Source organism: Scyliorhinus canicula, chromosome 11, assembly GCF_902713615.1.
Source record: "Scyliorhinus canicula chromosome 11, sScyCan1.1, whole genome shotgun sequence".
In the NCBI taxonomy this organism is placed as follows: Eukaryota; Metazoa; Chordata; class Chondrichthyes; order Carcharhiniformes; family Scyliorhinidae; genus Scyliorhinus; species Scyliorhinus canicula.
In genome coordinates this window covers 20,795,451-20,809,571 of record NC_052156.1, presented here as the reverse complement: position 1 = coordinate 20,809,571, position 14,121 = coordinate 20,795,451, and the positions used below count along the sequence as shown (strand labels likewise).

At 43.0% G+C, this 14,121-nt stretch overlaps 1 protein-coding gene across 3 annotated transcripts in view; it reads left to right on the top strand.

Moving 5' to 3' along the window:
- The window catches only part of ccdc51 (coiled-coil domain containing 51), a 12,384-nt gene extending 622 nt beyond the window's left edge, over positions 1-11,762 (top strand). Inside the window, exons 1-4 of one of the 3 annotated variants that reach the window (XM_038812471.1) lie at positions 433-1,127; positions 2,138-2,484; positions 6,479-6,643; positions 6,980-11,762. In XM_038812471.1, the coding sequence (XP_038668399.1) occupies positions 2,194-2,484; positions 6,479-6,643; positions 6,980-7,753 (1,230 nt within the window). In that variant the 5' untranslated portion in view covers positions 433-1,127; positions 2,138-2,193 and the 3' untranslated portion in view covers positions 7,754-11,762. Of the gene's footprint in view, positions 1-432; positions 1,128-2,137; positions 2,485-2,504; positions 2,987-6,478; positions 6,644-6,979 lie in introns of those variants that run through there. The other 2 variants (XM_038812470.1, XM_038812472.1) reach the window with 2 other exon arrangements.
- Positions 11,763-14,121: the final 2,359 nt, after the last annotated feature.

Below are 14,121 nucleotides of genomic sequence, written 5' to 3'. Positions count from 1 at the left end.
ACCCCCCCGAACCACCAACCCGGCTCACCACCGACCTGGCTCTTCTCCCCCCCCCCCCCCCCCGAACCACGAACCCGGCCCTCTTTCCCCCCCGCAGACACCAGCCTGACTCTTTCTCTCCCCCCCCCCCCCCCAAATAAACCTCTGTCTCTCTCTCTCTCCCCCCCCCCGCCCCAAAACACCGACCTGGCTCTCTTTCTCCCCCAAACTCACCCGCAGACACCGACCCGGCTCACTTTCTCCCCCCCCCCCCCCCCCCCCCCCAATAAAAACACTTCCCCTCTCTCTCTCTTCCCCCCCCCCCCCCCCCCCCCCCCCCGCCCCCAAACACCGACCCGGCTTCCCCCACCCCCTTCTGTGAGAAGCTGTCCCCCTGCGGGGAGGTGAGTGCGGCGTAGCAGTTAGCACTGTAATGGGAGGGGGGACCATCTATATCGACAGGCAGAACAGGATTTATGTCTGGACCCGAGGAATGTGGGCACGAGTGATTTATTTTCGACTTTGCTGTGGACTGTGGAAGACGTTTTGAAACATGATTTTTACCCTTTTTAGAATGACTCAATTTGCAGGTTGATGATGCCTTGAATGAATGAATTAGACAAAAAAGGCACATGTGGATACAGGGCAACTAGGAAAGCTGCTGCCTTTCGCTGCCAGTCGATGAGTTGGTGCAGACTCTGGCCGAAAGGCATCTTCTGCACTGTATTAATCTGGGATGAGGAACTGTTTGGAACCCTGGCTGACCCTAAGATGAGCTTCCAGCACATGTCCACTCCATCGCTGAAATCAATTAGTTCTATCTCTAACGGTGCTCAGTTCTTCTGCTGTTGAACCCTTGTGTTGTCTGTGTCCGATTCAGATACTTTCGATGAGTGGAAGATTTTACCTAGGTGTCTCTTAATAGTGAGGAGAACAAAGTACACACATACACATTCAATACTCTTATGTAAATGCAAAATTACCCGTATATTACCCACAAAATATTTTAGAAGTAACCAAGGTCAGTCTATACTACCCACAAAGATGGCTTGGTAGGGCTGTGGATCCCATCCCTGCGTCTCTCGGGTCTGTCGTCACAAAGGTGGTTCTCGCTGGCAGTATCTTTCTTCCTGGTCTGGTTGGTCAAGGTAACCTCCCACGTTGAGTCTTTGCTGCTGAGGTGTCTGATGTGTCTATTTTTATCCCCCCTTGGCTTCGTGCCCTTTTGCCACTTCCCATGGCCTTCTGCCAATGGGGTATCGAGAGGAGGTTTCAGTATCCAATGATATGATTGATGGCCGATTATTAAGACCCCTGGGCCCTTCCCAGATGTCCATCTTCATTGGCGTTATTCGCATATACATAGTTACCAAATAAGGTGATGGCAGGAACTCTTGGCACATGAGAGTAGATTGTTGCATATCAATCGGATCGATTATCCCTTGATGGCCAATTGACAGGACAGGTCCGGACATGTCTTGCAGCCTGTCTGACCTTCAGTGTTCGAACTTGGCCAGTTCGAATTCCCATGGGGCTGTGTGCTGGAGTGTCTGTGGCTTGGTTTAAAGTGCCCAATTCTTTCCCCAATTTGATCAGGCCTAAAACTAGGCCTTGACAGGTTACCATGCTTGTCCATACCTTTTGCAGTCTCAACCCATTCTAGCATTCTTCCAGCTCCCCTTCTGCATTCTACCCTCCATAAACTTGTCATCCAAAACTCCACTGCCTTTGCCCGCTGACTACATTGGCTCCTGCTTCAGCAGCACATTAATTCTTAAATTGTCATCCGTGTTTACAAATTTCCTCCACAACCTCTCCCCTCCCTATCACTGTAACAACCCCCAGACATTGCTGCAATTCTGTCTGGCCTCTTGAACATCCCCAATTTTACCGTGGTGATTGTACTGTCAGTTGTCAAAGCACTACACTCTGGAATTCCAAACCTCTCTGCCTTACATTTTCTCTCCTTTCTATTTACCTCATTGTCCAAGCTTTGTCTTCCATCCTAATATCATTTTACATGGCTTGATACCAGATTTTATTTGATAATGTTTCTTGTGTTGTTTTACCACATTCAAGGTTCTATATAAAATGTTGTTGGCTACTATTCAAATTGCTATACGAGTTTCAGAAGTAATGTTTGTCACTGTATTCACAGGCTGCTTGGCACTCTGGCTGAATAAAGATCTCTTTTGAAGTGAAACCCCGCCCCCCATGATGAGGCAGCTAGTCAGTGTGATGTGCTCCTGTGCTTCTTGCTTCCCGATTGCAACAAGCACCAGCCTCCGAGTGCGACTTTACTGCTCAAAGCCCATGCAGAAAACCATTACCAAGAGTCTGAGTGAGGCCAACAATGCTGCACAACTGAAGTGGGTGGAACTGAGTAAGGATTTCAGCAAAAGGACTGTAGAGCATATTCGAACTACAACAAATTCCTTGTGGGAGAAATACGAAGAGTTTGTTGGACTGAAAGAGTTGCAAGTGGCACAGCTAAAAGTCACTGAGGTATTGTGCTGCTTCCAGATGCCATTCACAACTATAGGCTGATGCTATTTAACTTGTGGTGTAGGTAGCACTGAGTGAAGAGTGCCTAAGGAGAATAAATCTTTCCTAATTGGAAAAGAGAAGGGGCACAATCAAAATTTTAAGAAGGCAATCTGTATAATAGATTACTACCTAGTACTGTGAAGGACTCAACACCAGAAAGAACCCCAGGTTTTATTCCTGACCTGTGTTGAGTTCACTGCTGTCGGGAAGAGGCATATTAAGTGCTCTTTACACCGTGCTGGAAAATATCCGGGGTCCTGTGCATGATCTACCTCCATTGACTGACCCCTGTGACAATGTGCATGTGTGCAGATGTAGATAAGCATACAGTTCCATTAAAAACATACCAGTGATAATTTTGTGATATCTAAATACACAAATGTGCTTCAAAAAACTTCTGATGCTGAAATGCTCAGACCAAAGGACATCTGGAAAGAAACAAGATAAGTTAACTTTTCAGGTACAACCATTCCAATGTTGGAATTAAAATATTGAGTTAATATTTTTCATCCTTGAATTCTGGTGTGTCAACTGTTTAAAAACTAGACCTGATAATAGAAGTCAGGAGCAACACTTTGATCACTGTTCAATGCCAAAACCAACTGAAAACCAATCTTTGAGTACCATATTTCTTTTGAAACTTGCACATCTGTTAACTGCTGTAGTTACTGCTGTTAACTATTGTAGCAATAGTGAATGCAACCAAAGAGGAAAAATGCTGGAAAATCTCAGCAGGTCTGGCAGCATATGTAGGGAGAGAAAAGAGCTAATGTTTCGAGTCCAGGTGACCCTTTGTCAGTTTTGAAAAAGGGTCACCTGGACTCAATGTTAGCTCTTTTCTCTCCCTACAGATGCTGCCAGACCTACTGAGATTTTGTAGCATTTTTTCTCTTTGGTTTCAGATTCCAGCATGCAGTAATTTGCTTTTATTTTATATTAGTGAATGCAATCCCATTATTGTCTTTTTCCTAGATTTTGGTCATCTGTGACTCCGTATCAAATCTTGTTTGTTTAATATTCCTATGAAATGTTTTGCTCCCCTAACGGTTAAATATAAATGTTAATTTATTCCAGTACTGGCACATCAGATAAATGTTTTAAGCTCTACAGGACTCTGGAATTATCCAAATTCAACCAACCAAAGTTCTGGAGCAGGAAGGCTCACCATACCAAATTTGGCAAAGTCGTCATAGTCCCAGATGGCATAGATACATAGGAGTTAGGAGCAGGAGGAGGCCTTTAGGCCATTTGAGCCTGCTCCACCATTTATCACGATCATGGCTGATCATCCAACTCAATAGCCTAACCCTGCTTTCTCCCCATAGCCTTTGATCCCATTCGCCCCAAGTGTTATATCCAGCCGCCTCTTAAATATATCCAATGTTTTAGCATCAACTACTTCCTGTGGTAATGAATTCCACAGGCTCACCACTCTTTGGGTGAAGAAATGTCTCCTCACAACTATCCCAAATGGTTTACCCTGAATCCTCAGACTGTGACCCCTGGTTCTGGACACGCCCACCATCGGGAACATCTTCCTGCATTTACCCTGTCTAGACCTGTTAGAATTTTCTAAGTCTCTTATAAGTCCCTCGTTCTTCTGAACTCCAGCGAGAACAATCCTAACCTAGTCAATCTCTCCTCGTATGACAATCCTGCCATCCCTGAAATCAGTCTGGTAAACCTTCGCTGCACTCCCTCGAGAGCAAGAACATCCTTCCTCAGAAAAGGAGACCAAAACTGCACACGATATTCTAGGTGTGGCCTCACCAAGGCCCTGTATAATTGCAACACATCCCCGCTCCTGTACTCGAAACCTCTCGCAATGAAGGCCAACATACCATTAGCCTTTACTGCCTGCTGCACCTGCATGCTTACCATCAGTGATTGGTGCACAAGGACACCCAGGTCCCGCTGCACACCCCCTCTCCCAATTTACAACCATTCAGGTAGTAATCTGCCTTTCTGTTTTTGCTTCCAAAGTGAATAACCTCGTATGTATCCAAATTATACTGCATCTGCTATTGATTTGCCCAATCGCCCAACCTGTCCAGATCATGCTGTAGGATCTCTGCATCCTCGTCACAGTTCACCCTCCCACCCAACTTGGTATTGTCTGCAAATTTTTGAGATGTTACATTTTGTTCCCTCATCCAAATCATTAATATATATTGAGAATAGCTGGGGTCCCTCTGGTACCCCGCGAGTTCCTGCCTGCCAATTTGAAAAGGGCCCATTAATTCCTACTCTTTGTTTCCTCTCTGCCAACCAGTTTTCTATCCGCCTCAATACACTTCCCCCAATCCCATGTGCTTTAATCTCTTACACGGGACTTTGTCGAGCCCTTCTGAAAGTCCAAATATGCCACATTGACTGGCTCCCCCTTGTCAACTGTACTAGTTACATCTTCAAAGAATTCAGGCAGATTTGTCGAGCATGATTTCCCCTTCAAAAATCCATGCTGACTCTGACTGATCCTGCCACCGCTTTCTAAATGTTCCACTATGAAGTCCTTGATAATGGATTCAAGAATTTTCCCCAGTACCGATGTTAGGCTTACTGGTCTATAATTCCCTGTTTTCCCTCTACCTCCCTTTTTGAATAGTGGAGTGACATTAGCTACCCTACAATCAGCAGGAACTGTTCCAGAGTCTATAGAAGCCAGGAAGATGACCAGCAATGCATCCACTATTTCCAGAGCCACCTCCTTAAGCACTCTGGGATGCAGATTCTCAGGCCCTGGGGATTTATCTGCCTTCAATCCCATCAATTTTCCCAGCACGATTTCTCTACTAATATTGATCTCCCTCAGTTCTTCCCTCTGACTAAACCTTTCATTCTCCAATATTTCTTGTATTTGATTTGTGTCCTCTTTTGTGAAGACAGAACCAAAGTATGTATTCAATTGCTCAGCCATTTTTTTGTCCCTCATTTTACATTTCCTGTTTCTGTCTGTAGGGCCCACATTTGTCTTTACCAATCTCTTTCTCTTCACATATCTATAGAAACTCTTAGTGTCAGTCTTTATGTTCCCCTGTAAGCTTCCCTTTGTGCTGTATTTTCCCTTTCTTAATCAATCCTTTGGTCCTTCTTTGCTGAATTCTAAATTGCTCCCGATCCTCAGACCTATTATTTTTCTTGGCCAATCTGTATGCTTCTTCCTTGGATTGGATACTATTTCTAATTTTCTTTGTAAGCCATGGAATGGCCCTCTTACCCATTTTTCTTTTGTGCCAGACAGGAATGAACTTTTGCTGCAGTTCCCCCATGCGTTCCTTGAATGTTTGTTATTGCCTATCCACTGTCATCCCTTTAAGTAACTCTCCCCAATCTATCAAGGCCAAGTCGTGCCTCATATCTTCATAGTTTCCTTTATTAAGATTCAGCACCCTAGACTCCGAATCAACTACTTCACTCTCCATCTAATTTCCTTTATTAAGATTCAGCACCCTAGTCTCCGAATCAACTACTTCACTCTCCACCTTGATAAAAAATTCTATCATGTTATGGTCGCTCATCCCCAAGGGGCCTCTCACAGCCAGATTGGCAATGATTCCCTTCTCATTACACAGTCCCCAATCTAAGATGGCCTGCTCTCTAGTTGGTTCCTCCACATAGTGGTCAAGAAAACCATCCCGTATACACTCCAGGAATTCCTCATCTATCGCATTGTGGCTAATTTGATTTGCCCAATCTATGTGCAGATTAAAATCAACCATGATCACTGATATTCCCTTATTGCATGCATCTCTGATTTTGTGTTTAATGCCATTCCCAACATCACCACATGACCGTAGGCTGCTTTCCCATTTTGAGAGGGAGAGCTGACTGGTGGTGATTTAGCCTGAGGGTTACCATGCCTCAGACGAGGGGCAAAGTTGAGAAGGCGGGGCCTGCATGAATAACCTCCAAATTTGTTATGAGTGGCTGACAGATGTGCTGTTTCCATCAGGCAGAGAAAGCATTCATGGTAGCTCGAAGTGTTGTTCGACAAAGTCGGGAAACCCTTGAAAGTCAGCAGTTGAAATTGAAGGAGGTTCGAGACCGACTAGACAGAGTCTCACGGGAGGACAGTCACTATCTAGAACTGGCCACTCAGGAACATAAACTGTTGCAGGTGAGAAAACAGCTTTAATTTGCCTTTTACTGCTATCATTCTTTAATTGTCTACTCCTGGTAAGTTGCAAGCAGTTTGTAAACAAAAATAATATAAAGCTTTCATTCAGTATGGTCAATTAAATAAATTAACGATGGTAATACATGATAGAATTCAGGTTCTGCTCCTTCAAGGAGGCTTCACTTGAGGTTTGGATCATCTCGGACCAACTTCCTGCTTTCATCTGTAGTACTTACTGTTCCTCCATTCTCAATGCCATCTGCCTTTATCTCACATGGAAAAGGAGGGAATAAAATTAAGCTTCTATGCGATTTTCTTTCTCTGTCCTAAAATCAGGAGGAGAGACGACACCGAACAACTCACGAAAATGCAGAGGAGCTGGAGCGGGAGACATTTGCTCGCTTTTCGGCAGCAGTGAGAGAAAGCCACGAGAAAGAGAGGACCAGAGCAGAAAGAACAAAAAACTGGTCTGTGATGGGATCTGTGTTAGGAGCTATGATCGGGGTCTTCGGGTCAACCTACATCAACAGAGTTCGACTACAGGAGCTGAAGGCATTACTTCTTGAGGCACAGAAAGGGCCAATTAACTTGCAGGAAGCCCTTAAAGAGCAAGCCTCCATACACCAAATACAAAACAAGGAACTCAATAAACTTGTAACAAACCTGAAGGAACTGGTGCACGAGGACGCTATAGTGAAACAAGCAAGTAAGGAGGCCATTGTTAAACCCAAAAAAGCAGAATCTAGTTTCAAACTAGATCCTGTGCTGAATGCTTTGAAGGAACAAGCAAGCTCCTCGAAACAGACCAGTGCATCATTAGAAGGGCTGCAACTAAAGTTAACTGGTCTGGAACAAGTACTTGGGAAAGTGGCTTCTGACATGAAGACAGTGAAACTCATCACACAGGTTAGGCCATCACAAACCGTTTCTTCAGGATTGAAGCAGGATTGGCAGACTCTTGCAACAGAGAATATGATCGATGGATTAGCGGAGACTGAGAAGAGGTTGGAATCTCATATCAGGGCAAGTTCTGTGCATAATACATTGCTGACGTATGCTGCATTCGCTCTTACACTACCTGTGTTATATGTGCTTTTCAAAGGAAATTGAAAGCTACTCTGGACATGGATGCTACAAGTGGGGTTTGTGCTGTTTTCAAAAACTGGATACTATTTTCCAGTAATTGGGACAAATTACCCGTGGCAATTGGAGAGTATTTCTTCATAAGTTTGAGAGGTATTGTATTGACCGTTTTGTTCTCACTCTCATGCCCTTGGAGCAACCCTAAAGTGCTTCACCTCCAATGGATTATCTTGAAAATGCAATCACTGTTATGCAGATCATTCAATATTGCTAACCGTCTGAGCACTGGAATAAAGCTCCAATCCCAAGAATAAAATGATGGGAGCTTGTAGAATGCATTAGTCCTAATTCCCAAACCTTGCTTAAACTCACTAGGGTCTCATAATACAAATCCTCTTAAAGATTCTTTAGCACAACTGATGTCCATGTATCAATACTTTCATGCAGCATTGATGTAAATTCTCATGAGCTGCTGTATATTGGCATTATTTCCTGTGTATAATAGAGAAACACTTTCTTTTAGAATGGTCCACTCTTGTATGAGATTTCTCTTCTGTGTTCAGGGACATTCATTTCAGGATTTTATCAACGCATCACAGCTTGATTCTGTTGTCTAGTTCTGCAGCACAGAAAGCAAGGAGGCAATGGGCAGTTTAATCACCTGTCTTGTTCCTGTTCAGCATTCAACCACATCAAAAGTTTGTATTGACAATTTGCTAGGGAGTTGAGAATTTTAAAACATTTTTGCCTCGTGCCTTGTACACACTTCTGAAAAGATGAAACATAAGAAATAGGAGCAAGAGTAGACTGTGCACCTCCTCAAACCTATTTCTCCATTCAATATGATCATGGCTCAACTCCACTTTTCTGCCATTTTCCCATTCCCTGATTCTTTGAGAGACCGAAAGCATAAATATACTCAACAATGGAGCATCCATAAGCATCTGAGGTAGAGAATTCGATTGCCTTGTCTCAATCTTCAATGATAGATCCCTTGTCTTGAGTCTGTGCCCCCATGTTCTAGATTCCCCAGCCTGGGAAAGTAACGTGTGTCTATCTTGTCAATTCCCTTCCCAACCTTGTATGTTTCCATAAAATCACACCTCATCCTTCTAAACACCAGAGAGTATAGACCCAATTTATCCAACCTCTCAACCCTCTCACCCCAGGGATCAAACTGAACCTTCATTGTGCCACCTCCAAGGCAATTATATCCTTCCACAGATATAGAGACCAGAAATACAGTTATCCAATATGGTATGGTCTTGCCAAATGCTGTACAATTGTCACAAGGTTTCCTTATTCTTGTACTGTGAGCCCCTTGCAATAAAAGCCAACATACCATTTTCCTTCCTTTACCTGCATGCTAACTTTGAGTTCCTTGTACAAGTACACCCAAGTTTCTCTGAACATCACCATTGAGCAAGTTTCATACCTTTAATCAAATATTCTGCTGTTCTTGCTGCCAAAGTGAATAACCTGATGTTTCCCCACATTATGTTCCATCTTACCATCTTATTGCCCACTCGCAAAACCTGTCTATATATTTTTGCAGCCTCTGTGTCCTCCTTCGAGTGTACATTTCCATCTAGTTTTCTATCATCAACATTACTTTCAGTCCCTTCATCTAAGTTATTAATGGAAAATGTAAATGCGGAGGCCACAGCACTCCACTTGTTACAGTCTGCCAACATAAAAATGCCGTGTTTATCCTTACTCTCTGCTTTCTGACTGTTAACCAATCCTCTATCCATGCCAATATATTCATGAGCCTTAATCTTCCATATGGACCTTTTTTGTGTGACCTTATCAAATACGTTTTGGAAATCAAGTGTACCACATCTACTGGTTCACGTTTACCTACTCTACTAGTTACATCTTCAAAAACTCTTGTATTTGTCAAACACTACTTTCCTTCATTAACCCACTTTGACTTTGTCTGATAATGTTATGGTTTCTAAGTGCAATTTTAAGACTTTGTTAATAGATTCCAGCATCTTTCAGGATAACAGACCTGTAGTTCCATGTTTTCTCTTTCCCTCCATTGCAGTTGCTAACTTCCAATCCATTAAAACTGTTCTAGAATCTTGAGGAATTTTGGAAAATCATAATCTGTGTATCCACTATCTCTGCAGCTCCCTCCTCAAGAACCCTAAGATGTAGGCCATCAGGTCCTAGGAAGTTGTTGACTTTTAGTCCCTAAGTTTGTCCCATATGTTTTCTCTGCTGATATAAATTACCTTAAGTTTCTCATTCTCCTTAACCCTTGATTGCCCTCTATTCCTGGTATCTCCTCCTGGATCCTCTTGTCCCAGTCTGGACATGGGGAAATGTGCGTGAATAATCCAAATCTACTCTCATTTGATATTTTTATTTTAAACTTCTGGCCAAGATTTCCCCTTTTGTGGAAGTGCCTCAGCTGTTTTTTTGTTTTGGACATCACCACTCAGAGCTTTGAACCTCCAACATAATATTCTGTCCACTTCTACCCACTTGAAATTGTTTGGTGTTGATGGCATTAGCGGGAGCTATTGAAGATGCGGAAATTCAACGCTGACTTTCCTGGCGCCTCCACTTTTAAATCGACACTGCCTGTCAGTCTGATGTATCATGGTTATGTTCCTGAACTCTTGTTAAATTTAACCCAAATGACTAGTGTTGTGCTTTCAGGTTAAAAAAGAGAAAGATCAGGGAAGGAAAGAAAAGCCTAGTTATTCGTACCTATCTGCAATATGGTACTGGTATGGGACTGTGCCTATTTGCTGTGTTTCGTGCCCTGTTATTGATTGTAGTTTCAACATGCAAACCTGCTTGAGTTTATTTGTTGCAAATAATTTTATGAATAGATATTTTTATTGATTCACGATAATAATGAAATATCCCCCAAGGAGTTCAGTTTGGAATTGAATGATGTAATTAAATAACTCACTTGCTGCTCCGATACCATTTTCTTCAAAAGATAATGGATCCATAAACACTATTGTTGTGCTACATTTTAAAAATGGTAACTTGAATTGAAAGGTTTAACATTAAAATGTAATTGATGTCAAAATGAAGGATTGTGATTTACCAAAAAAACTAAAATGACGATAAAATTCTTACAAAGCAATTTTTTTAACTACATCGATGGAACACCTTGCGCGGTTCCTGTGTTATAATTGACCTATGGTTTATTTATCGATTACCAATGCTCACGAGTCTGTAGTTCTCTATATTACCACTGCACAGCAACAAATGCAGCTGAAGAAGGCCTCCATTCAGAATGAATGCACAGCTCTCTCATGATGGCACAGAACTGTTAACTGATTACTGCACTACCCAGTCTACCCTGTTACTCATTCAGTACTTCCCAACATTACCCGGTTTGGTTCTCTGTCCTGTTACTCAACTGTCATAGTTTAATTTGCAGCAATGTTTGGAATTAGCATTTTTCCGGACTGTTTATCGGGGAATAGGAACTCTTGAAGGTGCTAGCACGTGCTTGAGTAGACTCATGGGTGCCAATACAAGAATGTTGGTGGGATACGAAAATACGAGAGGTTGGTGGGATATTTGGCAATGGACCTTTTAAGCAGTGACCTGGACAGAGAACCTTAATGCTATTTTTTTGTCTTTTCTATTCTCCCTCTCACTTCCTTACCTTCCCCTTTGCTCAGTGGTACTGGGGCCAATTGTAACATACTAACTGCTGTTGCTCAGAACAAACCAGTATCGTTCATGGCTCTAGTTCAATGTACTGTTTAAATTTTACCTCAGGAGGTTTTGAGAAAAGTCTTCAGCTCAATATTTTGTGACTATTTACCTCCCTTTCCCTTTATCAGGGGTTAACACTTGCTGATGTGCTGGATTAAACTATGGTTTCAGGTCAGATTCCATTTGGACAATGAAAAGTTAATCTGTGTTGGGAAACTGTGCTGAGCATATCAAAATATTTGAAATCCAGACTCCATATTTTACTTTCAGTCACTTAAAAATCTGCCTGCGGCAGAAACTTAATTTACCTTGATTTTTAATCAATAAAGTATTTCTAGTTGGACATTGTTTATAGAATGTGTTTACATGAAATGACAGCGTGGTGTATTTTTAAAGGAACGCTTCACCGGTGTGATCTGCGTCAGTGTTCTTCAAACGTTTTTTCCGGGGACCCATTTTTACCAGCCGGCCAACCTTCGGGACCCACCATTTTCTCTCACCTTGTTTGCTGCTGACAAAAATGGAGGAAATGGTTTGGGGTCCCTTTAACCCTCGTACACGCTCCTCTAGTGGAACCTGTTGGATGAAGGTGAAGCTCTCTGGTGTCATAAAGTATGGAGTCTCCTTCTGTCCAAAGTTCTGCATTTTGTTCCTGCAAAATTTTAACAAAAACCCCCCTGAACTTGTAAAAATAAAATGAATAACCCCCCCCCGAACTTGTAAAAGAAAAGGCTGCGACCGTTTTTTTAAAAAGCGGCCGCACTGCGCATGCGCGCTGATGATCGGGCACGTATGCGCATTGCGGCCAAAATGTTTTTACCTGTTCGTGACCATTTTGAGGGCCGCTTGCAGCCGGCTGTTGTGCGCAGATTTGCGCGATCGGGAGTGCCGCGACGGATGGCTCCTCGATCCTCCCGACACCCACCCTCGGGTCACGGCCCCGAGTTTGACAATGCCTGATCTGGGTTGAGGTTGAGTGTCTCTTAGGAAAAAAAACAGCTGGTCCTTCAGTCCTGCCCAACATGGACTAGGTATAAATAGCTTGTAGCTCTATTATAATCAGCATTTACTCAATTGTAAAGTGGATATCATCATCTTTATTATTGTCACAAGTAGGCTTACATTAACACTGCAATGAAGTCACTGTGAAAATCCCTTAGTCGCCACACTCCGGTGCCTATTCGGGTACACAGGGAGAATTCAATGTCCAATTCACCTAACAGCCCGTCTTTCGGGACTTATGGGAGGAAACCCACGGAGACATGGGGGAGAGCATGCAGACTGCACACGGACGGTGACCCAAGCCAGGAATCGAACCTTGGACCCTGGTGCTGTGAAGCAACAATGCTAACCACTGTGCTACCATGCTGCCCACGATACTGCCTGTCTGGTCACACTTGGTAACAAGATTTTTGTACTGTTCACAGCACACATTCCCTGATACTGAATCTACTGGAACACCTTTTTTGAGATCATCATGGGCGTATGGTGAAATGGGAGGCTTTTTTAAAGTGTAAAATGTTTTATTGTTTTCAGAGCTTTAAAATCTGCTTTGTCTGGTGTGAGAACAACTCCAACCACTGATCAGAATCCACAAACATCTGTTGTGGCGAAGCCAGTTCTCCGACCCAAGAACTGAACAAATGCGGAAGGTTTAACACAGCGATGTACAGTACAGAGTGATCCCCAAAGAGCTCCATCAATAATCTGATGTGTAAAATGTGGCACAAGGACTTGCAGAAAAATACACTATGCATTTGAGAAGGCACCTATTGATATCCCCATTGTACCCTCTTTGGTAACTAACCCAGCAAAATGCAATGGGGATATTAGGCATTCTGCAGATTTGAATGATGACCAAACAATGATAATTATATACACCATGACTTGCACCTTTTCTTTGTGTTTTCATTGAGGGGACACAGCCGATTACCAAAGTGAAAAGCTTTTTAAAAGAAAAATGTTAGGAAGTAATGATTAGCTGATGCCCAGCTTTAGTTTGAAATCAAAGGTTGCAGCCAAAGGCAAGATTAAGAGATGCAAGAAGTTCCACATTTTAGCATCCTGGAAAATAGAAAGTTGGGATAGACCATCTCCATTGGTGAGTGTTGTTCATCCTTGCCCATTTTGCAATGAGCAACAGTTTATTTGAGCTTGGAGCAAACAAACAGGAGATATTAACAGATGCACTCACCACAGTATCAAAAAAAAGAGCATAAGTGCTTGTCGTGTAGGCTTGGGGGGGGGGGGGGGGCGAGAGATCACCTACAATCTTTTCTTTCTGTCATGAGAGCACAAGGGAGACGCAAAACTAATTTCCCCAGAGATGAGACTGAAGCCATTGTTTTTAGTCTGCACTCCAAATTCCCTCCCCTAGCTACCAACTCTGTCCCTCTCCCTGGTAACAGTTTGAGATTAAATCAGTCCTTTAACAACCATGGTGTCATATTTGTTCCTGAGGTTCGCTTCTGACCAAGTATTCATGTTGCCACTAAAACTGCTTTTTTCCACCTTGGTAACATCACCACTATCTCAGCTGATCTGCTGCTGAAACCCTCACTTGTGCCTTTGTTACCTCTGGGCTGCACTATTCCACTGCATTTCTGGTTGACCTAAATTCTACCCTCAGTGAAATTAAGATTGGCCAAAACTCTGCTACCCGTTTCCTTAATTATGCCCAGTTCTAGTCACCTATCATCCCT